Raw genomic sequence first — 25,461 nt, 5'->3', positions numbered from 1 at the left:
ACTTTCAGCTCAAAAGTTCTCAAAACTTTATGTGGCAAATCTAAGCCACACATTTGATGCCCTATACTAATAAACTCAGGCATGTGCCAGAGTTTTTCTGATTAGGGAGAGTCTCCCTGTGCTGTGCTTGGCACCCCTTCTTGACGAAGTAGTAGGTTCATTCCTCATGTTCTAAAACTCACAAGCAAGTACATTTGCAGACCTCCATGCATATGCAACCACATGTTAAGCCCAAATACTATGCATTTAAGCCAGTGGAGACCCTCCAAAAGACTACAGAACTAGAAGCAGAATCTGGACTACTATCTTTAAGTCCTAAACTGGGGAGAAAATCCTTCAAGTCATTAGGAGAAACAGATCTTTAAACAGCAGTAATTAAGAAAAGCAAACAAAAGAGCTTTTCTTCAAAAGGTGAATGAGTAAGATACAAATGTTCTTTATAACTAGGAGCAGGTTTCTTTTTTTTTTAAGATCAGAATAAAAGCAGGTCTGAATGGGTTCTGGAAAATGGTGACATGTAAGATGAGAAGACTATGAGAAAGACACTCCTTGCCACATTTGAGACAAGGCTGTCAGAACAACTGTATTCATATAGTGCCAAATCATATCACCAAGGCAAAAGAGGTAAGAAAAAGGTGTATTTTAACCCTACTATTTTAATAGTTTACTTTCTTTACCATAATAGGTTGCTCTGGTGGTCAAGCATTTATTATACTGTCACTTGTAAGACCATTCTAAAATTCAATAATACCTTAAGCTAGGCATTCCCCAAATGACAGATGATGTTACTCTCTCTGCCTGCAGTATGCAGCTTTCCAGCATGTCCAGGCAAGTGCACAGGAAGTTCTATATATGAAGACTTCAGAAAGGAAATGAAAATGGCCTCAGAAAAATAACTTCTTCAATGCAACAGCATTTTAGCAAAGGTTCTAAAACTTTGTGTTGTTATAATATGGTTGATGTATTTTTTTAAAAGGGGGACATTTCCCATCAAATTGTTTCACCACTTGTCATCTCCATTTAGCTTCTTCACCACGTTAAAGGCATGCAGCAAAAAGCAAGGATCCTGTTATGTGGTATGACTGATGTTTACTACTGTAAATATCCAGGCAAAAATTTAAGTTGGGAAACATGTATGAACTACTAAAAATCACAATTTGGTCTTCCTTACAGTAATAAATTTTCATGCAGTGTCATCATATGTACACTGTTTTCAAACAGTAAGTAAAATCATTTTATCAGAATGTATTTACACCAAACTTAATGCCTAATTAAAGAACCTACTAACCATTTCTGCCATAGCTGCTTTTCCTTTTTTAATTTCTTTTTCTAATTCCTCCTTTCTTTTTTTGAAGGATTCAGAACTTTTTGAGAGCTTATCTTTGGTATCTGTAAGGTCCTTTAATAGAGCGTCCTTCTCTAATTTCACTTGTTGCAGCTCTGATGTGGCTGCTTGCATTTTACAATCAAGTTCTTTGAGCTGTTTACTTGCATCTTGATTTGATTTCTCAAGGTTCTGTTTGAGACCGGCCTTTTCTGCCTCCTGCTTCAAAATTTGTTGGTTTGCTTGGTCAAGAGCCTCAGATTTCTTCTGCAAATCCAATTGAGCATTAGACATCCTGCAAATACAAAAGGATAAAACTTTTTTAAAGTTCTTTTTCTCAGGTCATCTTGTATCCTTAATGTTTCTCTTTTCATTCATGGGCATTACATCTCTCCAGTTAAGATGGAACAGCAACTTCAGAAACTAGTTTTGAGATGGTTCTTTCTTCCTCAATTATAATGAACAGTAACTACTCCTTTGCTGCTTATGCATAAATTTCAAATTTGTATTTGAAAAAGGTTACAGAGCTATGCATATTTAAATATGAACCTCACTACATCAAACTGTTCAGATATTTAGCTGACAAGAGCAGTGAATCAAATAAAGAAGTGTAGTGAATCACAGCAGTCAGTGATTCCTGTGAGACAACATGGCAGATGGAATGAAAGACAAGTGGGATACAACACAGTTCTTGCACCATAGGGGACTCAGCACTTATTTATGACTTTATGAAATCACAGGAGAAAAGCAGAAAATTTCAACTCTAGTCCAAACTGCCCCAGTTTTATGTCTGACTTTGAAAAGTATTGTAAAACAGGAAATGCATACGCTTCTCTTGCTGCTTCAAGTTGCTTATTCAGTTCTGCTGTCCGGAGGTCTAATTCTTCAGACTGATGTCGCTGTTGCTGTAACTCCTGAAGGGCTTGGTCTTTACTTGCTCTAGCATCAAGAATGTCACCTTCAAGTTTCTGAGAGAGAAAAATAAAAAGATAGAGCCATCAGAACACAGCCAACAAAATAAAAATAGCAATAAAAAGCAGAGTCATGTAGTCTGTGAGTAGCATTAATTGTAGAAAGCAGTCACAACTCTCACACATCTTCTACTTGTTTAATTACTTTGAGATTTATCTTTCACTACTTAGCTCCTGCTCATCACCTGCTCCTCCAGACTGAACTATTTTGGTTTTGTAAAACATTCTGAAAGAATCTTTAAATTAAAGGCCAAGCAAGCATTTTACTGCACAGTAATAGATAAAAAGCTTTACAGCAAAAGCTAAGACACAAACTACAGCAGTGAAGAAATTCTATGCTTGCTTGGAAGAGGGCTTTATTCTGTTTTTTTCCATAGTTACTTTTTCACTCAAATGGAGTATAAAGAACACAGAAGCCTTCAGCAAATGGGCACCGTTTAGACTCTTCAACATACTGGCTGTTTTACAGGCACTTCTGCTTTCACACAGAGGCCATAAAACAAAGTGGCCAAGTTTCTAAAAAAAAATTCCTGAGGGCCTTTTGGGTTTTTTTGGGTTTTTTTGGTTTTTTTTAAATGCCACACATTCAACTGGAATAATCTCAAAGAATGGTGATGATGTCAAGATAGAATTGCATTCCTGTTGACAGCATCAACAACCCTGCTCAGTTTCACACTTCAGCTAGTAGGAACCTCATAAAATTATACACAAGGAAGCTCTGTATTTCTCCCAAGTATTTGTGTCTATTGGCTAGTTGTGAAACTTCAGCAAAAGAATGGAAAGAAAAAACACAAATCAAAGTAGGCAGAAAAAATCCCAAGTGTCCAAAAGAAGAGATGGAAGAACAAAATAATTATGTTGATAATTAAATACATGACAGCTTTAATTTTTAATAGCATTTGATTTAAAATTTCATACACGGAAAACAATCTCTCTTCTCTCCTATAGAGCACAAAAGCTAGGGAAAACACCCAACTCAGTCTTGAGCATAAAGACTACTAACCTCCCTCAGAACAGACAGACAACACTGCAAAACCAGTTCTGCATTGCTCCCATGAGTCCTGTATCAAATGCTTTGGTGTGTTATGAATATTGACTACCAAGAATTTTTTTTAAATAGTCAACAAAGGTCAAAGCCCAAATTTTAAAGCTCTCAAGCATTAGGACTAATCAACATCCTTAACTGAAAATATTATTATATCAAAACACCAAAAAGTTCTGCAAACCTTCTGCCAGAATTATGCAGACTTTAAAATAGAAAATGATTTCAGAACTGAAATGCAAAACTCCAGATCAAGATAAGAGATGAAATAGTGATAAATAAATCTTGCTAAAAAGCCTACTGAAAGGCTTCAAACATAAATTAAACCAGACAGGCGGTGTTAAGCAGGGCTAGCCAATGTAACACATATTCCCTGCCACTACTTGTAAAGTGTTTATGTTCAAACTTCAAAACTCTCATTTTGGGACATATTCATGTTCCCTCACATAACAATTTCTACATGGCAAAATGGTTGGTAGAAGCACCCACACAGGAAAATGACAGTATGGTCATAGGCCTATCTTAATGTGATATGGAAGAACAGGAATAAATTAGGAAACATTAGTGAGAAAGAAAACCAACAGAAGCGGTATTGATATAATCCTTCCCCCCTAATTTGAGCACAGCTTTTACCACATGCTGCCTAGCAGCAGAGATCAGTTTCTGTAAGTTCAGATACTGTGTTCAATACAAACCTTAAGCTGAGCCTCTAGTTCTTCAGTTTTCTGTTCTAAAGAAAGGCATTTTTCTTTGTACTCTTTAAGACTGGCTTCCAGCTGAGTACAGTATTCCTGCTTGTCATTCAGCTTAGCTGTAACCTGATCCAGCTGAGCACTGACCTTATTTAACTCCTGGGTGACAAAAAAATACAAAGGTTGCTACCTTTTAAATAACTTCAAAAATTACTAATGTCATATATGCTTTAAATGATCTAATGTGTTTAAATTAACAAGGAAAATAATGGTTTATTTTTTATTCTCAGGAGCAGGAAATTGAAAGGGGAAACACAAACACACGTGCAAATTCCCTCTGTTTCATTGAAATAAATTATTTTAAAGCCTCAATATTCTCTCAAACCTTACAGGCTCTGGGCTAAATGTTAACAAAGGTGTTTCAAGTCATAAATGGAAGAGGAACTGTAGGTAATAAAGGCTAGATCCTCAAATTAGTACAGCAGTAACTAGAAAATAATCTTTAAAAACCTAGATAAATTTTTTTATGTCTTTGTCATAAAATCAACCATCAAAGAGGAAAGCAAATAAAATGGAAGTGCTCAGTTCTCCAAATACCAGAGATGATTTCAAAACATTTTGTTCAACACAGAACAAATAAATTCTTCAAGAGACATGAGCACATTCACCTAGTAACCACTATGATGACAGCTACATCAAAGTTCACTGCTCTCCAAGAAGCTGATGTAATTATCAATTAATTATGTAATGGCTGCAAAAAGTTGTCTCCTGTTTACAGAAAATAATGACATTCCCATGCTACAAAATGCCACATTAACATCTGCTGGATGTTTCCACAAAGACCACAGCAGCACTGATTTTAACTATGCAAATATTTGATTCAACAGACAGTAAAATGCTTCACTAGGACTAAAACAAATTAAAAAACATTTAATTTTTATCACCAGCTTTTTGAATTGTTATGTCAGCTGGCACACAGAGACTTATTTGTGAATACCGGCAGCTGATAGTAAATTTATGTGAGTCAACAATAGGAGTTGAGTTTTTGCTTCTACTGAGTGCATTCTACAATCTTTTCTTCATACCATACATACAGGAATTGAATAATACCTACAGAATACCTAAGGAAAGCTTAGATTCTGAATGATAACCCTATAGCAAGGAATGGATCCCCAAGTAGATTCTTTACACTGCAAAATATATCTGCTCTGGAGCCGCAAAAGGAAACGAATGAATGGTTAAAATATCCTAAACAATCATTTCCCAGTGCTTATTCACATGTTTACTGAGTATGTAAAAAGACTATTCTTAGTCTTTTAAGCAGTTTTTAGGTAACACCGAAACTTTATGTGTCACTTAATACCTGTTGTTTATCTTGAAGTGCATTCTGGGCAGTGTCCAGATGGTTCTGTAGATCTGCCCTCTGAGCAGCTTTCGATGCTTCTGCTGAAAGTAGCAATTCAGTCTTTGCTTTTACCTGAAAGACAAATTGTATTTCACTAAAACATCTGTTTTATCATAGCTCATTCTAATTTTTTGTTAGCCACCAGTAAGTTTAATAGTAAAATCAGCAGTATGCATGTGTAAGTGTATGTATCTCCTTGTAGAAAAATGCACCATTTCCCAAATGGGGAATCACAACCAGAATTTTTCATCACCATAAAACACAGAGATCCATTACCTGCACATCAAGTTGTGACACTTTTTCTTTACTTTCATTTAACTGACTGGTTAGTTCAGTGATATTTGTTTCCAGGGAAAGCACACGATCTTGAGCAGCTCTTAGATGTGCCTTTTGTTCCTGCACTTGTTCATGCAAATTCTCTTGGGCTTGTTTATGACTTTCTGATTGATTCTTCAGCTTCTCTGTCAGCTGTGTTACCTGCAGTGGAAAGAAAAAACAAAAAATAAAAACATTAGAAGGCTGGAACAGCATGTCCAAGGAAGTAAAAAAATTTAGTGTGTTTTTTTATGGCTCTGGAGACCAAATGCTATCACATTTCTTTTCCTGAACTATTACAATAAAGCTATATGGTACACTACACCAGATTTAAATAGGTTACCAGCTGAAAATAGAAGCAAAAGGAAATTGTCAACTTGGCCTTAATGCAACAGAAACAAAATACTAAGGAGATAACAGATACAGGCTAAACTGAAGTTTGCTGTTGAAAACAGAAATCAAACCTCTTTTTAAAATGAGTGAAACAAATATATATATTATATTTATTTATATATAACTATATATATAGTTTTTTACAAGTATATACATATACAAAAATATATATATAGTTATATAGCTATATAATATAACAATTTGTAAGTACATATCACTAACATATGTACAAATGAAGTATCTAGGAATTCGTTTCCCTATGCTGGTAGCATGGAAGTCACCAAAACACAAATTGTGTGAAATTTATAGTAAGATCTTTAAAGTAAGTTTTAAAGAAATGGAACAGTATAGAAAAGATTAGAGTCATACCTGATGAGATAGGAAAAAAAAAAAAGGAAACAAGATTCAATAACGAGAATGAATAAAAAGAAACAGATCTCCAAGTTCTTACCTGTATTTGTAATGCATGGTTTTTCTCTTGTAGCTGGTTAAGAACTGCAGTTTCTCCTTCACCAGCTTGAATCTTTGCATATAAGTCCTCCCTTTCCTTTTCTAGCAGAGAGATGTTGTCCTTACTTTTTTGAAGCAAAGCCTCAAGATTTTGAATTTTTTGGTCCTTATCTCCAATTTGTCGTAGTACTTGCTCCAGATCATTCTAGACAAGAATATGATAGTTTAATTATAAGGACCTTAAAAGTTGAGCCTAATGCATAAAATATTGGATAAATTTATCACTTTCCGTATATTCTATTCCAGATCTGTAAGTTAATTTATTGAAACTAACATAATTCCTGAAAGTCACTTTTAGAAAGAAAAAGTATTTAGCACAATGAAAACCTGGAACCCGCTTTCACATGAAGATACACAACTACATTACCTGGGCTTCTCGTAGTTTTGCTGTCGTATTTTGCTGAAGTGTCTGCTGCTCCTGGTGCTGCTGCTTTGCCTTTTCCAATTGATGCTGCAATTCTGTGGAATTTGCTGCTTTTTCCTTTAGCTGAAAAAAAAACCCAAAACCAAATACCAAACAAACCAGACTACTGAGTGGGAAAAAAGCACCACTCAGTATGCCAATTGTACTCAATGTTCACTCTAACTATAAAAGATTTTAGTGTAAACATGGATATTTAAAAACTTGTAAAAACAAAAACCTGTAATGCTAGATCAAAATCTAATCAAAGCATTCATTACAATTAATCAGTGAGATTCTCTATCACAAGCAAGAACTATGAAACAATTATCAGATGCATGTAATTTAGCTGTCATAATCTAAAACATAAGAGATTTTTAGTATGTTTTTTGCAATAGTTGTTAAGATGTAACATGACTGATAATATAGATACCTGTAAAACAACATAATTATTACTTTTTTTGGCAATTTCAGTAGCAACTGTCAGTCATTATTTTAGTAGCAACTCAGTTTAGCAGTCTCTCCACTTCTATACTAATCAAGGCTTTGCAAATTAGCTACAGAAAAGTTTAAAGCTTTGACAACATACCACTCAGATATTTGGCCAATCCCCCTACAGCCAGCAGAAAATCAGCAACATACACAAGATATTCATTAAAACAAATGAAAAATTAATAAAACAAGTGTTTTCTGCCCATCCACCCCACACTGATTATTAACTATCAATGACCTGCTGTGCCATGTTCACTTTTTCTTCATGTAGGGCTTTATCTTAAAAAAAATGAAACTACCCATATGGGCAAATGTGCACCTAAGTAATTTTTTCACAAGACCTTTAGACAAAGCTCGTAAGTGCAAAATGCACTTTTGTTCATTTGTTAAGCATGACAAACACATGTACATCTGTAAAGAGAAGTAGCATCTAAGCAGATTTTACCGCAAGTCCTTGACAATATTAGTCAAAATAAATTCCCACAAGAACGAATTTTATAAACTGCACCACAAGTGTGTGTACAGACTTATCACCAGAACCAGAACAAGCTATAGAATCTGCATAAAAACTCCTACCTGCTCTTCAGCACGAGAAAGTTTTAATTGTAGGTCAGCCACCTGCTGCTCTTTGTCCATCAGCTTCTCACTGGACAGCTGCCTCTGTTCCTTGAGCCGCCCATGCGCTTCCCCTAACTGGCGCTCTGTTTCTAGGAGTTTACTGTGCAACTGCAAAAAAAGAGTCATCCACTTTTTCAGTCATTCCTTAGCCAACAGTGATTTAGACTCATTTTGTTCAGTGTTTATGTGAAGTTTTCATAACCCAGAGCAAAACAAGTCCATGACCTTCTGAAGTCATGCATGTACCTCATACATCTCAGAAACACAAACCATGTTAAAAGACAGCATCAACTGCACACGCAAAAAGAGATATTCAAATAGTTGGTCGGAAGGTCCCAGAAACATTCTCATTTATCTACAGGAGCCCTTCAAAACAAGTTACAGAGATTTAACAGAAAGAGGGTGATCCTTCAAAAGCATAAGGACTATCATGTAAAATAGTGATGCTTTGAGCCATCTTGGCTTATCCAGTTCAATGACTGACTCCTGTAGATCCAGCAGCACCCTGCCTTTATCTGCTCCACTGCCTCCCACAATATACTGTTCTGCACTGCTAGGATACTAAGAGTGTAATTTTTAGCTTCAGCTGGCTACATCAATGGCATTCATTCTCTGCAGAGAAGAGATACATGAACAGCCAGTGTAGGGTTGAAAAGAACAGCAACTTTGGTGGCTTACAGTCCAGTACTTTCCAGCAGCAAAGAGAAAGCAGGTGGATGTGCTCTTCCAGCTGCACACAAATCTGCTTCATGATTTTATCAGTCATCAAAAGCAGTACTGCACCGTCTTCAAAGTGCAAGGATTGCCTTTTACAATTCATTGTTCTAAAAAGCTCTTTTCATAAAATCAGCTTACTCTACTGCCACAACAGGTCCTGGGTTGCCTCCTGCCTACTTCTACATGAACACATTCAAGGACACAATGACCTTTCAACTCAGTTCAAAACCAGAGAATGAAGACCTTGCAGCACAGCAAGAACTTTCCATAGGTTGTGGGAAAGCTATGAATGAAGCTTCCTCCCCTATGCATCTATGTCCAAGGCCTTTGAACCATTTACCTTTTAACTCCAGGTCCTCCCTTCAATACCCCTAAGCCTTCCCTCTTGCTTTCCTTAAATCCCTACTAATATCTATGCAAAAGGCAGCCCAATTTTATTGGTCATTGCAACCAATCACTGTTTGACCAACTGGCTGCCTAGCAGAGCAGAAAAAGGAAAGTGATACCATTATACTTTCCACCCAGGCATTAAGTGGAGGTGAAGACTCTCTCCTGCTGTCTGTTCCCCAAAGAATTTAACTTTAGGACTGAAGTCCTTTGGGCCATCTGTCAAAATTTAGCTCAAGTTATCACACAATGCAAAAGTTTAAAGGGTTTGGAGACAGGGAAATAAATGTAGCCATGACTTACCTTCTTAAAAAGTCAAGCTAAATTATCTGCCCACAACCACAAAAATCATAAGTGAAAAGCTGTTTGACATGTGGCCAAGATGCTGACTGCTAACAGTGACTGTAGAGTTAGGACAGAGGAAGGAGAAGAGGAAGGACAGGGTGAGGAAAGAGACCATAATCTCTCCTCCAGTAACAAAGAACATTTGTCTTTTCTTGAAGGATCACCAAATTATAAATATTTCCTCCTCACCAAAAATACAAAGAACTGTAGGAAAAAAATCTATTCAAGAAAGGGTGCAACAAGATAACTACTAACTATTCATGGCTATGCTGATACCAGGAGAAAATATTTGCAAAGAGGGAAATCAGTAAACAATATTTTACACTAGTTACTTTTATTACAGGCATGGTTAAGTATTTTTTAAGAACTTTAAGATGACATTTAAGTAAACAGGACCATAAAATCCAGGATTAACCTATATTACAGAATGCAAAAGAAATCATGAAAAAATATCTAGACTTTAAAAGATACAATCAAGTAGATTCAATTTTTCTCAATAGAATTTATTAGCAATTAACATTTCTTCAAAACTGAAGGAGTCCATACTCTCTTTTCCACACCCTCCTCCTACTGTTGTGCTGGAACACTATTACTGAGGTTTCTTCCATTAAGATCACTTCTTCCACATCGCCAAAATTCTAAAATGTACAGGCTTAACCAGAGATGCACCCATTCAAATGAATTTTGAGAAGATGACAAGGATTCTTAAAAATTGAGATTTGATTGAACAACTGTACATATACCTCCATAAACAGAATTCATATTTTAAATGTAAGCTAATGGACTACATGCATAAAAAGGTAATTCCACTGAAGTAATAGGAATACATTCAGCAATGCTTTACTCACCATCCTCCTCCTTCATTTTCCCACCCCAAAAATCCTTCTTGAAAATCCCCTCTCAGGCTGAAGACAGATTTCAGCTCAGCCTCTTGGCTATACTTCTGTTGCCCAGGCAGACTAAGGCAGTTTGACAAAATGCAGACTCCTACACAGATAACTAAGATAATATCTCTTCTCACCCTAACAAAAGACTAATGGGAGACGGACATTCTGGGCATGTAATACACACATAAACGTGGTTTAAGCCAAGTCACAGTTCTTCCAAGGTAAGCTATACACACAAGAGCTTGCAATTTGATCTGTTTCAGATTTTACAAAGGGTTGAAAACTCAGAAACACTCACTATAAAATAAATACGCTTTAGCAAGATTAAAATTAAGTATGTCATACTAACAAATAAAGATAAAATTTTTTACATCTTAAGACTGGACATGATTACTGACACCCAAATATTTCTCCAGTCTAACACATTACTCTCAAAAAAAAAAAAAAAATAGAAAAACAAACTAAATTCAACCAGCCTCACGTTTCAAAATGTTCAATGTTGTAACAAAATCCTCTAAGTCATTTGACTCAGCAGAATAATAGGTTCTGGTGGGGGGGGGATGTATGCTCTGGGTGCTTTCTCAGCTATCAGCAACATAAAGTGAAGTTGTCTGGGGAGAAACACTAAGGAAGCAATATCAAGATTTCATGTTGACCTGTCTTTTCACACTAGGTATTTCCTACTATATTCACTACTCAGACTTAAAGCAAATCAACCACTGTTCAGCTCTAATGTAAAACCAAGACTCACTTTTCTCAAACTTCCTATAGTGTAGTAAAACACAAGTACTGGTTAATTACCCTCCTTCAAATAAGGAAATGTAAATGCATGTTCATCAGAAATATGCATATGCAGTGTTTTAAAACTTATGAGATGGTTTTAAAGAACCATTCAAAGAGGATGGTCTAGGAGCCTTAAGGAAATTTACCTGACTGAGCTCACTTTGGAGTTGCAGGCCATGCTGCTCTTTTTCCTCCTTCTGCTGCTGGAGCTGTTTACATTCCGCCTTGAGATGCTGGTACTTGGTCTCTACTTCGGATAACTCTTCTTTAAGTTTCTGGCTTGCTTCTGCCTTCTCACCTAGCTCTGTCTGTAATCTCTGTATCGAGGCTTCAGACACAGACAGCTTTGCCTGAAGCTGTTGGCAGTCCAGGTCCTTCTGGTGAAAACTTGCCTGCACATTCTTCTTACTCACAGATACCTCATTGTGTTTTTCTTCTAGCTGGGTGTAGTCCTGTTCTTTCTTCAGAAGCTTCTCAGTCAGACTCTGTGAAGAGAGTTACATAGCAATTCAAGTACAATTCTGCTTGCAGCTGTTCAACATATCATTCAAATTTCTTTCTAACTGTTGATGCTGATCAGTGAAAAATGTGTTCAGAAACACCATTAAAGAAAATATTAACCTGTATCTTGTATTACAGATGTCAGTTCTGGAGCCCATACAGCACACAGTTTCAAGTGGAAATACTGTTTTTCATACTCTCACATAAATTCACTTCCTCTTACTGAGAACACAACACAAACTCTATTTCCATATCCTGAAAATAATTTGCTTCCCCTGAATGTTCAAATTAACTTTATTACAACTGTGATTGCTTGGAGAAAAGCTGAAAAGTTTTCCATGCTAGCTACATTCTGAGCTACAGGCCCTTATTGGCTTCTGCAAGGCAAGCCAAGCCCCATAATTACTGTTCTTTGAAAATAATAAAAAGAGAGTTCCTGTTGGTCTCAAAGAACTGATCCTTTATGCTTATACATATACTAACATATACCTCTGTTCTTCTCAGTAACCCCCTGAAAAATGTAAGAAACAGCTTTCTTGCTTGAGGTTGTACATGAACTTGAAAAATTTCCCATCAGTGCACAGAAATATCTTCCCACTTTGCAACTGAATTATAAATCAATGTTCATATCAAATGTATTATATTCTACATACAATGTGTTCTGTCATGAAATAATGGCTCCTCCCTGACAGATTTTTCAAGGATGCAAGGATGACAAACTGTTTAAAGTGGAAGCAATTTCTCTCACTGGAAGCTAGTCTTACCTTTTCCAGTTCTAGGTCCAACTCCTCAAGGGCCAAAATTCCTTAGCTAGCATGTTAGTCTTATGGAATATATTCTTATGGAATATTCTTATAAAACTTACAAAAATCTGCATAAGGAGATGGCTGTAAAGTGCTTTAAGTCACTAAAACTGAAAGAGGAAACATAGTTCACTGCCACTTCTCTTCCTGTTCCTCATGTGGTGTTTGGCTGACATAGCAGAGGACTCTCTCTTAATGTGTGGCTAACTTATGCATCAATCTCTTTCACTCCACATTGCTAATGAAATATCAGCAGATTCAGGAAAGTGCTTTATACTGTATAGCAACACTTCTGCCAAAAGTTTGATTCATTGTTGCTGGTCTGTGGAAAATTATAGCTTGACAATTCTTACCTTCACAGTTCCACACCCAATTTAGTGAGGCAACGAGTCATCCTGCTAAAGGCAGTTTCATTTACCAAATTTTAATTGCACCTTCTTACATTTTTTGCAAATGCTTTAATATTAGGTTACATTAAATAGACTCTGTTTGGTCCCTGCCTTTTCCTATTTTCCAAGGCTGACAAGGCTCTTTGTAAATGCATGTATTTTATTTCCATTTTTGCTCCCACAACACATGATTTCTAAACACAAATACAAAATGCAGCAAGCTCAAAGAACTCTGATAACAGCTCTCAAAGAATATATATTGAGAAATTTCTGGAATTAATTTCCATTTTCTTCCATTCGTGATGCAAGTAAATGGCCTGAAAAATATGACAGAAGTACAATCTAAAAGCTAAGAAACTGGAAAACCAAGGAAGAGAGCTCAGATTATCTTTCAAATTATGATTTTTAGAAAAATGTATTATTTCCAGGGGTACTACTTTTAGAGGGTGAGATGGCAATTCTGCTTAATGGTCCTATAACAGTCCAATTGTTAAACAAAATGGCAAAGGAAGTCTCAACTTCTGCGAGAATTTAAGTCTTCAGTGCTTCCAAAGGCAGTATGTAATGTGTTTCCATTTTAATGTGAGCTGAGAAGCATAGGAAATAATAGCATTCTCACCTGATTCTTCTGTTCTAGCTCTTTGACTGAACTTTGAAGTTTTTGCAGCTCCTGAACATACACAGCTACTTCCTGAGGTCCTTTGGCAAGTTCAGCTCTTAATTGGTTAATGGTAGCCTGAAAAGACAAACAGAAAACTCCACATTTAAAACAAAGTTTTGCAAGCATAATCCAATAAAAGCAAGGTGTCTGGTAGCAAAATAAATATAAATTTTCTATACAAATAAAAAGCCTAAGGAAAAAAATCACCTGTAAACTAAGCTCAGAGCACCATCAGAAGTATCACTGAGCACAATTTCCCAGCTGAGATTCATTTATGTTCTATTTTGGAAGATGAAAATCTGACCCAATCTAATAGCAAATGCCAGATTGAACCCAAAACTGATGAAAATCAAAACATATTATTTACTGATAATTATCACAGTTCTAGCCAAAGGTGAAATCTCTCCAAGTCATTACAGTTAGATGGCCAAAATCTTGGACACTCTAGGAAGGGCAATGTGCTGGAAAAGACTCTAGAAGCCAAGTCTGGCATTTGATGCACACTTGGTGTGTGACTTTTGGACACATCAACCCTGCAGATCAGCATAATCAGAGGAACAATACTACCCCATTAAACAGGATCAGTACAGAACAGAATATATCAATGACTGCACAGTATTTGAACACAGTAATGGAAGAAAACACAAAAAGCACTTTAGGGCACAGCTGCCCTAAAACATGTCATGTATTAATGCACTCATTTCAAATACACTATATAGCAGTGACCTTTATAAAGAAGTTTTCTTTCATATTCTTCTCATAAGCAGAGATTTCAGCACAAATGCATAAATACTGAATTTAAAAAAAAGCAGAACAGAAGTAATAGACAATGACCATCCAATTTACAACCTTCCTACAGAGAAAGAAACACCAAAGAGAACATAAGAACACAGTATATGACTGCATATAGTTAATTGACTTTCTGTAACACTGTGCTTTACAATGCTGTTTCATAACAGAGCTGTTAGTTAAAACACATCTTAAGATCAGTCTTTGGCCAAACAGTCCAAGATGTTATCAGAAAACAATGGATAAAAAATATGGATATTTCATACTGAGAGAATATAATGCAGAAAATGTGCAAAAACTAAGGACACCACTGCAGCCTTTCCAACTAGAATCATAATTCAAATGCATAATGATCCATTTCTTGTTCACAATTCAGTAAGACCATCCTGCATTTCTCTTTTAACAGGGAAATACATCCTAGGTAAATATTCAGTCCTAATATTTTCTTGTTGATGCATCTGTATGAATAATGAACCATTAAAAAAAAAGGAAAGCTTTTATTTAATAACATCTTGAAATCTTCTAGATATGACAGAAATTTGCTATAAAAATTAAATGCTTTCCAAAAAATTTAACCCAAATTTAAATGTCTCTATTAGAAAGCAGAAAAATAAAATGTATGGATGAAAGATGGAAATAAGCAGTCACAAAAGCTGTAGTAGGAACACTTCCTCTGATTTGTTTTATAAATATTCCAGTGTTTCTAATGCCTTTGCTTAGTGTGAGGGAAAAAAAAAACTCAAAAAACTGGACTCACAAAATCAGGACTCAAGTCCTGGTTTTATTAAATTTACCCTCAATTGAGGCTACTAATTTTGTTTATTTCTCTGGACACTCAAGTTAACGATCAAGTCTAGGTGCTGCATTTAATGAAGATTTATAAGATACTGAAGCAAATCCCAATAAGCAGAGATTTATACCAGTGCTTAGCTCCAAAGCAGTGCAGCTGTTTTCGTAACACATTTACTATGCAGGAGCCACTATAGTGAAAACCTCAAGATGAAAGGAGCCGCTCAGTATGAATATTCATCTGAAAGATGTAGATGCCAGTTTCAGGCACAGCTCTGAAAAAAGGTATAAACACCCAAGAGATTTAGGTGGCAATTGTAGACTACACTGTCCTTCACATCCCTCTCCTGCAGTATTTGAGGATGCTCTTATAGGGCTAATAAGATTTTGTTCTTTCTACCCATACTGAGCATTTACCTTATTTTAAAGATACTCACTTTGAAACCCAATATTAATACATGTATCCTCAGCCAGCCTGTAAAAACAGCCAAGGACGAAGTAAAAACCACTTTAAAATTTCTGTCCTTGATGTGGTCTTGAAGAGCAAAGCTGAGATGAAACACTGCCAAAAATTTATGTCAAGCACTGCAGCCAATGTGTCAATGAAGGACTTCCAGTTCTTATTTTCTTATGAGTAACATTTAGCAGAACTGTGTTTTAGCCAGAAGCTGTTTGAAACAGTTTGAGGAGTAAAGTTCTTCCTAAAGATCCAAATCTGAGATGCTGCACACCTTTTTCTCTGCTTGTATGGAAGTGGAAGTCTTAACCGATAGAAGAGCAGAATAACCAAAACTTTTGGAGAAGTGAGAAGATTCAATGAAGAAAGATGTTTCTTCAATATGATTAATTATTATTTTCCATTTTCATATGATAATCACAGCCAAGCTAGGATACACATCTTTATGCATGACTATTACCTCAGAGTTAGCCTGCTCTGCCTGCAAGTGCTTGCACTCATCTTTCAGCTTTTCAGATTCTCTTTCACGTTCCAGGGTCATTTTATCCATCAGTGTTTGAACTTGGACCAGCTCCTTTTTCAGGACAGCCACATCTTCCACACCAGGCCTTTGTAGCTGAAAAGTTGTGAGTAGTGAGCAACACCACATTGGCAGACATGCTTCCAGTGTCAATGTCATTTCTAAAAATCTATCAAATCATCAATTTATAGACAAGGTAACATATACAGCATTAGAGCTAGGCTAAAAAAAAAAAAAAAGATAAAAAAAAAGATAAAAAACCTCCCCAAAAATCCCCAGAACCACAGAGAAGTGCTTATAAATCCCAAATAAAACAGAACTTAAGGGCTAGATTGCAGTTTCTATCTGCTAAATCTTGAGCTTGTTGATTTCAACCAAATCTGACAAATGGAAAATTGTTTCAAAGATTTAATTTTTGTAACATTTATGTAGGTAGATGACAGTACAGAATACTGTCCCTGTCTTCAATAATTATTTCAGAAAAGCACCACAGACAAAACAAAAGGGCAGCTGAAGGCACTGTCTTGAAGATACTATCAGATATGGCTCATACCAAACCCACAGGTAAAATCTGTTGCTAATTGCATCTCAAGAACCATAACACCCCTCAGCATGAAACAGTATGGAGGGAAAGGAGAGGGATGGCAACTAGGAGCACTAAAGAAAACAGAGAAAAGGAGTGTTGGCATCTTTAGAAGAGAAAAGGAATAGAAAAAAGATAAGAGAAATGGAATACAAGAAACAACTGAACAGGGAGCAGTGGATAGGTTCAGCATCTGGGCAAGGCCAATAGGCCCTTGAGGGCAGTCAGCTACAGAGGAGAAGGGGGATACACAAATCCTGCTTTCCTCCAGAGTCTAAGCAGTAGCTGAGTAGGAGAAACTAGTAAATTCCTTGCACTACTGCTTTAGAAGTGGCCCAACTTGCTGAGTCACAGGGAATGCTCCCTGGAGGCATGGCTGAATATAAAAGTCATCAGCAGCCAAAATCCTGGAATACACACACATTGATGTTGTCAGCCAAGCACAAGAGGGACAAGATTAATATAGGCATGATGATGACAGTTGCCAACTTTTCAGCCACCGTGTCACAAAACACCTCTCTGAGCACTTCTTAAAAATCCAAGGATAGTCAGAGCATAACACCTCATGGAAAAAGAGTGACCTAAAGATAGCCATGCAAGTCAGCAATGGCATGCTCCAGGTTTAGGTCTGTGCAGCACATCTATACATGTAATACACTGCAGAAATGCTGAAGGGTAGAGCATCAAGTAGGAAGACTACAATGTAATGCAGGGTGAATTTCAATATATGTCAGAAACAACATATAATTTCTCACTGGAAAAACACTGAAAATGAGGATCAAAAACAATGGTACTCTGAATTTTTTCAGCCCACAAGCAGACATCTTCAAGTTCAACAGAGTTTGACTGCTTTAAAACTGTGTTTGCAAGCATTTAAATAAACCCTTCCCTTGACTTGAAAACAACGAAAACATTAATGTGATGTGAATACCAGCTCTGTCTTTAAGTCTTCTACTGTACTTCTCTCTTTCTGCAGTTCTTGTCTCAGGTTTGTCACTTTCTGTTCTGCATTTTCCCGAAGGCTGATTTCTTCATCATACTTTGATTTAAGATCTAATAAGAAAGAAGATGAATAAATGATCCCTTTCACAAATTGCACAAGTAAAGAAGAGAATCAGATTCCATGCTAATACACTTACCCACAATTTCAGTGGCCAGTTGTGCTGCTTTTTGCTCAAATAAGTCTTTCATTTGCTTAATGTTAAAATTTTCTACTTGGATCTCTTCTAGTTGCCGTTCTAATGATTCTATTTCCATAAAAAGAACAGTATTATTTTCTAGAAGAATTAGGACAATACAGTTCCTCATGCCCCTAACTAACCACAAGAGGTGAATATGTAATCCAAAATCCCTTAACATCCAATCACCTTAGCAAACTTTACTGAAGTTAAATATCTGCAAGCATGACATCACTGTCCCTAGTTGTAGGATTAAGTACATATTGGTTTTCATTGGTCACAAATTGCCCTTCAGATCACTGCAACATGATGTTGAATTCCAAGCCCTGAACTGCAATTAAAAACTTTATTCAGTATCAGTTAGATAGCTTATGTACAAATAGGGAAAATTTTATTCTGTGAATGCCTCATGGAGATAAACAGAGGAAAAATTACAGGAATTCAAAACAAAAAAAAAAAAAAAAAACCAAACAAAAACACTGTTTTCTTTGCCAGCAATGAGCACAGAAAAACACTACACAAAGCCATCACTGAAAAATGCTATACTTTATATAGTATAGTGCTGTAGTATACATCTGACTTCTTGAATATATGAAATTATTAAAAAAGTGTTCAAAATGTCTCATGAGAACTGCTTTCAGATTCAGAAGAACTCCTGTTTTGCTTCTAAAAATTCCAAACCCTGAGCCCTGGATATTTCCCACAGACTACTGCTTAACATGAATAGCTCTTAGTAGATCTTACTATGAACTTTTTTTTGCCAGTAATTGTACTATTCCAGCTTTCTAGCTCTTTAATTTACCAGAAGTGCTAATTTACCTAAAAGCTAAACTAAAATAAATTCCAAAGCAGTGCAGAAATTAATATAATAAAATGTTAGCCACCTGTAGACGTAGCTGTTGTCAATCCATCAGATTTACAATCCTTAAGAAAACAGAATAAATGCACCATTAGACAACAGGAATAAAAACTACTACTTTCAAAGTTCATCCATTTTTTGGAAAAGACAGGGAAATAAAGACTTCTGTGCTCAAATACTGCACAGCAGTATAAAAATACCTGAATTCAAACAGTTATATTTGGAAGACTGGAAAAGGCCAAGATGACTTTTCATTTCATATATTGCTACACTATAAAGGCTTTCACTCATAAGGTTCCAGTAAGAATACCCTCCCCCTCCCTTTCCTCAAGATAGAAATCTGTCCTAAAAACAGAGGTTACAGACATCAAGAAGTACATCCTGAGAGGGAGTTCTATCAGAAAGCAATTTCTGAGGTTTGTAACTATCCCGCATCTAAGCAGCTCATAGTAATAAAAAAAAGCCAGAGTTTCCTTTAGGGCACAACACATCACAATTTGCCTTGCATTATTTTTTAAGCTCAGCTGGATATCTATGAAATACCACTGCTGTTTTCGAAAGTTCTTACAAGAAAGACTCCATAGTCTTGTCTCATAAAAGATGAAACACCACACTCAATTTATTTTGTTTAATAAACTGAATTCTGAATAAGCTCAACAGAAGGAAAAGTCTGAACTGAACTTGTAGTGAGTAGTATGGAAGAATCGTTATCTATTCTGATTTCGTTCTTTACATTTATATATATATAGTTACATTATGTAGAGATAACTAGCTTTGTTTTCAAGAACACATCAATATTTAAATTACAGAACTAACTGAATCAGGCCACGTGCCTTACAAAAAAGGTTTTAATCTTCAATGTCAATGCTGACGATAAACCTGCTTCAAGTATTTTAAAGCAATTACTTGCTGCCGCTGCCCCTGCAATTTCTCTAGTTCTTTCTTCAGCTCTTCTGAATACCATCTCTCCTCCTGAGGGGTAAAATGATAACAAAAAAAAAAAAAAAAAAAAAAAAAAAAAAAAGGAGATGGGGAGAGAGACTATAAATTTGGTTGCTTAAGACAGTGGAACATTTCAATTTGAAACAAAGAACCAAGTGCAAGTAAAATACATTTCCAACCTTCAGTGAAGCTTGCAAGTCTTGGACTTCTTGTCGGAGCAGTGATACTTCATCTCTGAATAAATATATCCACAGAGTGGAGAAAATGAATACACAGGGGTTATATTTTGTCAGTTACATACAAGTTGCAATGTGTGTTAAGTAATTGGACTGATAGCCATGTAGTACATAAATATAACTTACATAATTATAAATCTTTAGTTTTAGATTTCTTTTAAACTTGGAACAAACCAGATTAAAATCACTTTGCACATCACTTGAAAAATGCTAAACATATTAAGTGGATAAGTAAAGAAATAGATATGAAAAAAATTCTCATGAAAATCTAGAATTTAGAATTTAGACTGCAAATCTAAACCAATGTGTCAGCTCTACCACATGAGCTCAGAATGACAAAGCTATGCATCAGAACATTTAACTGCTTTGCATGCCTTTGTACAAAAAGGACATGTTTCTTCTCCATTTCCCATATAATGTAAAGAAACAATGCTAAGCGACAGCATGCTATCTTACTCCTGAAATATGCAGTTACATAATTTTTCATCCACACAATGATTTGGTTTGCCCCACAGACACATTCACTTAATGGTCTGAATATTTAAAGCCTTAAAATTTTAAATTCTCAAATTTCATGCTCAATTCTCCAGCCATGCAAGAACACAAGATCCAAGGCTATAACTGCTAGTAATTGATTCACACAGCACCCTTCAAAATCACAGGTCTCCTTACAGATTTGCACAACTATACACACAAGGATAATGTTGCATTAATCAGACACAGCCACTCCAAACCAAGAATACAAGGGTAATTAAAATTATTCAAAAATACTCTTTGTTTGTACAGTGGCAACACTAAGGGTTACAAAGAGCATATATGTGAGGTGCCAAGAAATCATCTCTGTTTTGTATCATACAGTTTTATTGCTGCTGGTATGCCTTATCCCCTCCTCCACAGATGTTCTATCAAATTATCTCATACTTAGGAGAAAAGAAACCACCAAAGAAAGTTATTCCTTATCTAAACTGGTAAGGAATAAATTCAATCTACATTAGCATATTAACATCAGGTCAGGGTCATCAAGTAGCAAGTGAAACATCTGTTTGAACCAGTGGAGCATGAGCTCCAAGGTGGACCAATTTTAATGACAAAACAAACATGGGATATTGATTTACTTTTTTCAGAGGTAAATTTTTTTATGTACACATTTTTCTGCCAGTGTGATATATTTACTGGAGATTTGCAAAACTTTACTGAGGCAGGTGTAGCTGCATCCCAAAACTTGTACATTGGTTGTGGGTGAAGAGCGAGCCCCTTTCTCATCAGTACAAGTAAGAGAGAAAAGATTCAGATCAAAGATTATACATTAAAAAGCAGGTGGAACAGTTAACTGTATTGAAGCTGGGCAGAACATATACCAGACCTGCAATACCAAAGCATTTAAGATGCTCTGGTCTTCACAATAGATTGAATGGTTTGACTTGTATTAAGCTAGTTTTTAGTAGATGATAAGGCAGAGGGGAGGAGAAAGGAATGAGTTTGTAATGTAAGGAGCCTTCTACACTGGTTGCCTTGATAGCTCAACAAAATTTTGCTAGACCATTGTAAAATGAAACCTAAATTTAGTTTAACCAGAGGAAAATGCATGGGGGGAATTGGTGTAAGGGATCACTACAGACACTGTAACTTTGCTTTTCTTCCTGTCATCCTAGTCCTCACCAAATCTCCTTTTCTGCTAGTGCTGCAACAATCCCTTTCTCCTCTCAGCACATCTGAGCCTACCATCTGGAAAACCCTTAGTGTCTCTTCATTACAGTCCACTAGGTTTCCCACTTGCAATGCCAGTGCCTCCACCCTAGCACTGACTACTGATGGCCTTGCTGAATCACACTGGGGGTAGTTACATGACTTACTCTCGGAACTTATTTATTATAGTTTACTGGGGAGTGGGAGGAAGAAGAAACTGTGTAATTCCCAGTATTTAACTTTTCCTATTGACTACATATGGAATTTCACCTCCCAATCTTGGTCCTAAGCACATAAGCTTCATACATGGAGAGCAAGTGGAGTAGCTCCACGCTGCAGGCTGCAGTATTTTTTTAATATGAAATGCCAAGGCTTGGAAAAACATATTTATGTTGAATGAGAGTATATAAACAATACAGTTATGACCAATATTTCCCTCATATGAATGCTACTATCTAACAAAAGTATCACTTCAAGTCTTAGTTAAATTACTTCAAAAAGACTTAAATCAGGCATAAAAAGAAGAAATATTCATTACTGAATAAATGTGCACATATTAAGCCTGATATGACTTCACTAGTACCCTATCACTTTATCCTGTATAAAGCCCAACTTTGATTTCTTTTGAGGTAGCAGGAGAGAAAGAAGGCAGCTATCCACAAGGAAGGAGTCATCCAAGCTCTCTGCTAATGCTGGTTCCTACTGGCCTGCCAGCTTTACTCAGTACTGGGGAGATGCATATCTGTATTTGGGTATCAACTGAAACAGGCTATATTCCACACTCTTTTCTCACCAAAGAGCTACTCTCTCTTGAGTTAGCTACATAAATATATGTATTTCTTTCAATGTAATTATTTGTCATTTTGGTTCACATTTCTGCTTGTGACAAAACATTTGAACTGTTTACTTCCCAGGATCAGCAGAAGCCATAGGGTCATGTGCAGTGTGTCTCTGTGCTGCTCACTCTGACTCTCCTGTGTACAAACCAGGGGAGTCTGGGGGCCTGTGACAAAACAGCACCATGGACTGCTATTTATAATAGTGAAAAACAAGCACTGAACAGAAAAAGAACTAGCAGGAAGCAAGGGGAAACTTATGTAAATTTTACCCCCAAGAAAAACCTTCCCAAAGCAGCTCAGACTACTCAGTTAAACATTTCTAGAGAAAGTTCCACACTATCAGTTCCTACATATCCCTCCTCTCAAAAATAAAACAATCTGATATTCCCTCTAGGGATGTATTTAACAATACAGATTTGACAAAAATAAATAAATAAATAAATAAACTAGTTAAGATTTCTGAAGATCAGCATGGAGTTTCTGAAACACAGAAGGAGAATTACTGGCACACACAGATTTGCAAATAACTAGGTTATAATATAGAGTAGGTTATAATATAGAGTAAGGGAAGCTATTTAGGCAAATACTGATATTGTAATTACCCAGAAAATATCCTAATTAACTAGGGACAAAATTTGGTTTCCTCTCTATCTTTAGGGTTGTCCGCTCCACTCTCAAATAATGATATTTCAGGTCTATGTCAGAAATTAGGAGAAACCTGTATTTTTTCTGCCACACTTGTAAAAATCATTCTGGTCTGTAATGCTGCACTTTCTGCTGAATCAGAAACAGGTGGCATAGTACCATAAACACATGTATCTGATTTTCACCTACTGTCAGATCAGTATCAGACAACATAAGTTACAAACTGCCTTTTAGTTCTAGTTGCAAATGGGACATACATAAATACTTGACTGCATAAGTTCAAATTAATAAAACCTTGAGTGTAACTAGAAGCAGCACTGGCACAAAAGCACATGCACAAATGGGTACTGTTTCACCTTTCCGGTGACAGATGACCTTCCCCTCCACGAGTTGAATCAATGCCAGAATTGTGAACTGCTTCATAGTGCTTGAACAGCTCCTCTGCTGATCCATGAGACTTCATACAGAGAGGACAAATAAAGCCCTATTACAAAAAGGAAAAACAAACAAAAAAAATATGAGACACATTTCTTCTCCATCTTATTTTTACACAGAAGTTTGTTTGCACATTTAAGGACTAGTAAATGCAATTTTGAAGACTCATACTAATTCTTTCATGCTCTAATAACAGTTTTTGAAATTAAAAAGTTAAAAAATGCTTACAAAAGGTATATTCTATTATTCAGTGATTTTTTTCCCCAACACCATTACATACTAGCAACAATATTTTATTTAGCAAAATAAAAAGGACTGTTCTGCAATTTCTTCCCCCCACCCCCCCAATAAAACAATTTTCAATATAACTTTCCATAAAATCACATTCTTATTCCAAATAGAAGGTAGCACCTGGAGTTTGGTCTTGAAAAATGAGATATAAAGACCCAATCTAAAGCACAGTTATTCATAAACCATTTATCTCCATATTGGATTTTAATATGGGCCAGACAACTAAGAATCACTTTTTACCTTCCATATAATTAATTGATAAATGCCATTCAGATAAATACCACATCAAGAAAATCAGATCTCTACAGCCTTAAAAATCAGAAATCATCCATTTTCTATCCAGCATATATACAAGCTTACCAGAGTGGAAATTTAGCAGATCAATGCCCTCTTTCTACCCATTAGGCCACAAATGGAAACAGTGTTATGTTCCTCTTCATGTTTCTCTAAACATTTGTGGAGTGTCCAAGCTGCCACTTACCAGAAGCACCATCCACCTAATTTTTCAGCTTATTACATCTGGTGTTGACTGCTGGACTTTACACCGGCTCCTCGCTCATGTGATTATCATGCCAGCTCTGAGCTCAATTCCCATCTACACTTCAGCCCAAAATACAACACAGGAGCAACACTGGGACATTCCAGAGTAAGAGCTGAACCCCTCTTCTCACATTAAAGACTCCCTGTACTTCTAAGCACTGTGAAAGGGACCTCATGTAAGCCTGTCTTTAATTTTTTTAAGGCCCCCTGTCTCTTTAATTCATTTCAAATATGCATTTTTACATTTATATGTTATCCTTAACTTTCTTATGCCACTACAAACTGCAGTGTACTCCAACATTAAACCAAGGCTGTCCAGTATCCAAGATGAGAGCACTCCTCTAAATGGGATTATCACACTTCACCTAGCACAGGTTCACATATGATTTATGAAGAGTTTTGACACTTCTGCTCTTAACTTTGCATTTGGATGCTAACAGACAAGCCACAACACTTTAAATATTGGCACGAAGTGAACATATTTGATGTGCATGTTGATAACCACAAATAGCACTCATTTATTAACTAGTTATTCGTAGTATTTTGTTTCATGAGTCACTAAGAATTGAACAATATTTACATGGTTTTAACCCAGGAAAACTACCATGTTCAGCTACTCAAAAGTAGCCAAAGCTCTAAATAGAGCCTTCATAACTTCTATTACTTATTTAGTGTTTCAGAAGTTAATGACTAAATACAGTCACTTGTCAAGTTCACCACATATCATATGGAAAACTAGTTTTGTCACAACTAGACCAAACAAAACAGTGTACTCTTCCTTCTGAGCAGCAAACAGGCATTTAACCTTAACAACCATTTATTTGCACAGTTGATCAGCACAGTATCACTTCAGATTAAACCAAGTTAATTAATATATAAGTATGCATACAGAAAATTTGTTGAGCTACTAGATTCCCAGTAATATTTATCTGATACAATTTGCATAGGATGCCAGTGAGAGTCTGAGTGCAAGAACCAGACGGAATTTCCTGGCACACAGCAAAAGGCAATGAACCATAGGGGGTCATAAACTACAG

The 25,461-nt window shown here is 36.2% G+C and overlaps 1 protein-coding gene across 3 annotated transcripts in view; it reads right to left on the bottom strand.

Moving 5' to 3' along the window:
* Window positions 1-25,461, bottom strand: part of LOC131591622 (early endosome antigen 1-like) — a 60,481-nt gene that overhangs the window by 15,714 nt on the left and 19,306 nt on the right. Inside the window, exons 1-18 of one of the 3 annotated variants that reach the window (XM_058862507.1) lie at window positions 24,366-24,443; window positions 23,515-23,642; window positions 19,932-19,986; window positions 19,717-19,782; window positions 18,836-18,875; window positions 17,913-18,020; window positions 17,705-17,826; window positions 16,131-16,286; window positions 13,594-13,710; window positions 11,428-11,766; window positions 8,121-8,270; window positions 7,020-7,139; window positions 6,594-6,797; window positions 5,711-5,911; window positions 5,393-5,506; window positions 4,033-4,188; window positions 2,153-2,292; window positions 1,289-1,619 (exon numbers count right to left, since the gene is read on the bottom strand). In XM_058862507.1, coding sequence (XP_058718490.1) covers window positions 1,289-1,619; window positions 2,153-2,292; window positions 4,033-4,188; window positions 5,393-5,506; window positions 5,711-5,911; window positions 6,594-6,797; window positions 7,020-7,139; window positions 8,121-8,270; window positions 11,428-11,766; window positions 13,594-13,710; window positions 16,131-16,286; window positions 17,705-17,826; window positions 17,913-18,020; window positions 18,836-18,875; window positions 19,717-19,782; window positions 19,932-19,986; window positions 23,515-23,642; window positions 24,366-24,377 — 2,559 coding nt within the window. In that variant the 5' untranslated portion in view covers window positions 24,378-24,443. The other 2 variants (XM_058862508.1, XM_058862506.1) reach the window with 2 other exon arrangements.

Source organism: Poecile atricapillus, chromosome W, assembly GCF_030490865.1.
Source record: "Poecile atricapillus isolate bPoeAtr1 chromosome W, bPoeAtr1.hap1, whole genome shotgun sequence".
NCBI classification, from domain to species: domain Eukaryota; kingdom Metazoa; phylum Chordata; class Aves; order Passeriformes; family Paridae; genus Poecile; species Poecile atricapillus.
This window is presented reverse-complemented; position numbering and strand designations above follow the sequence as displayed.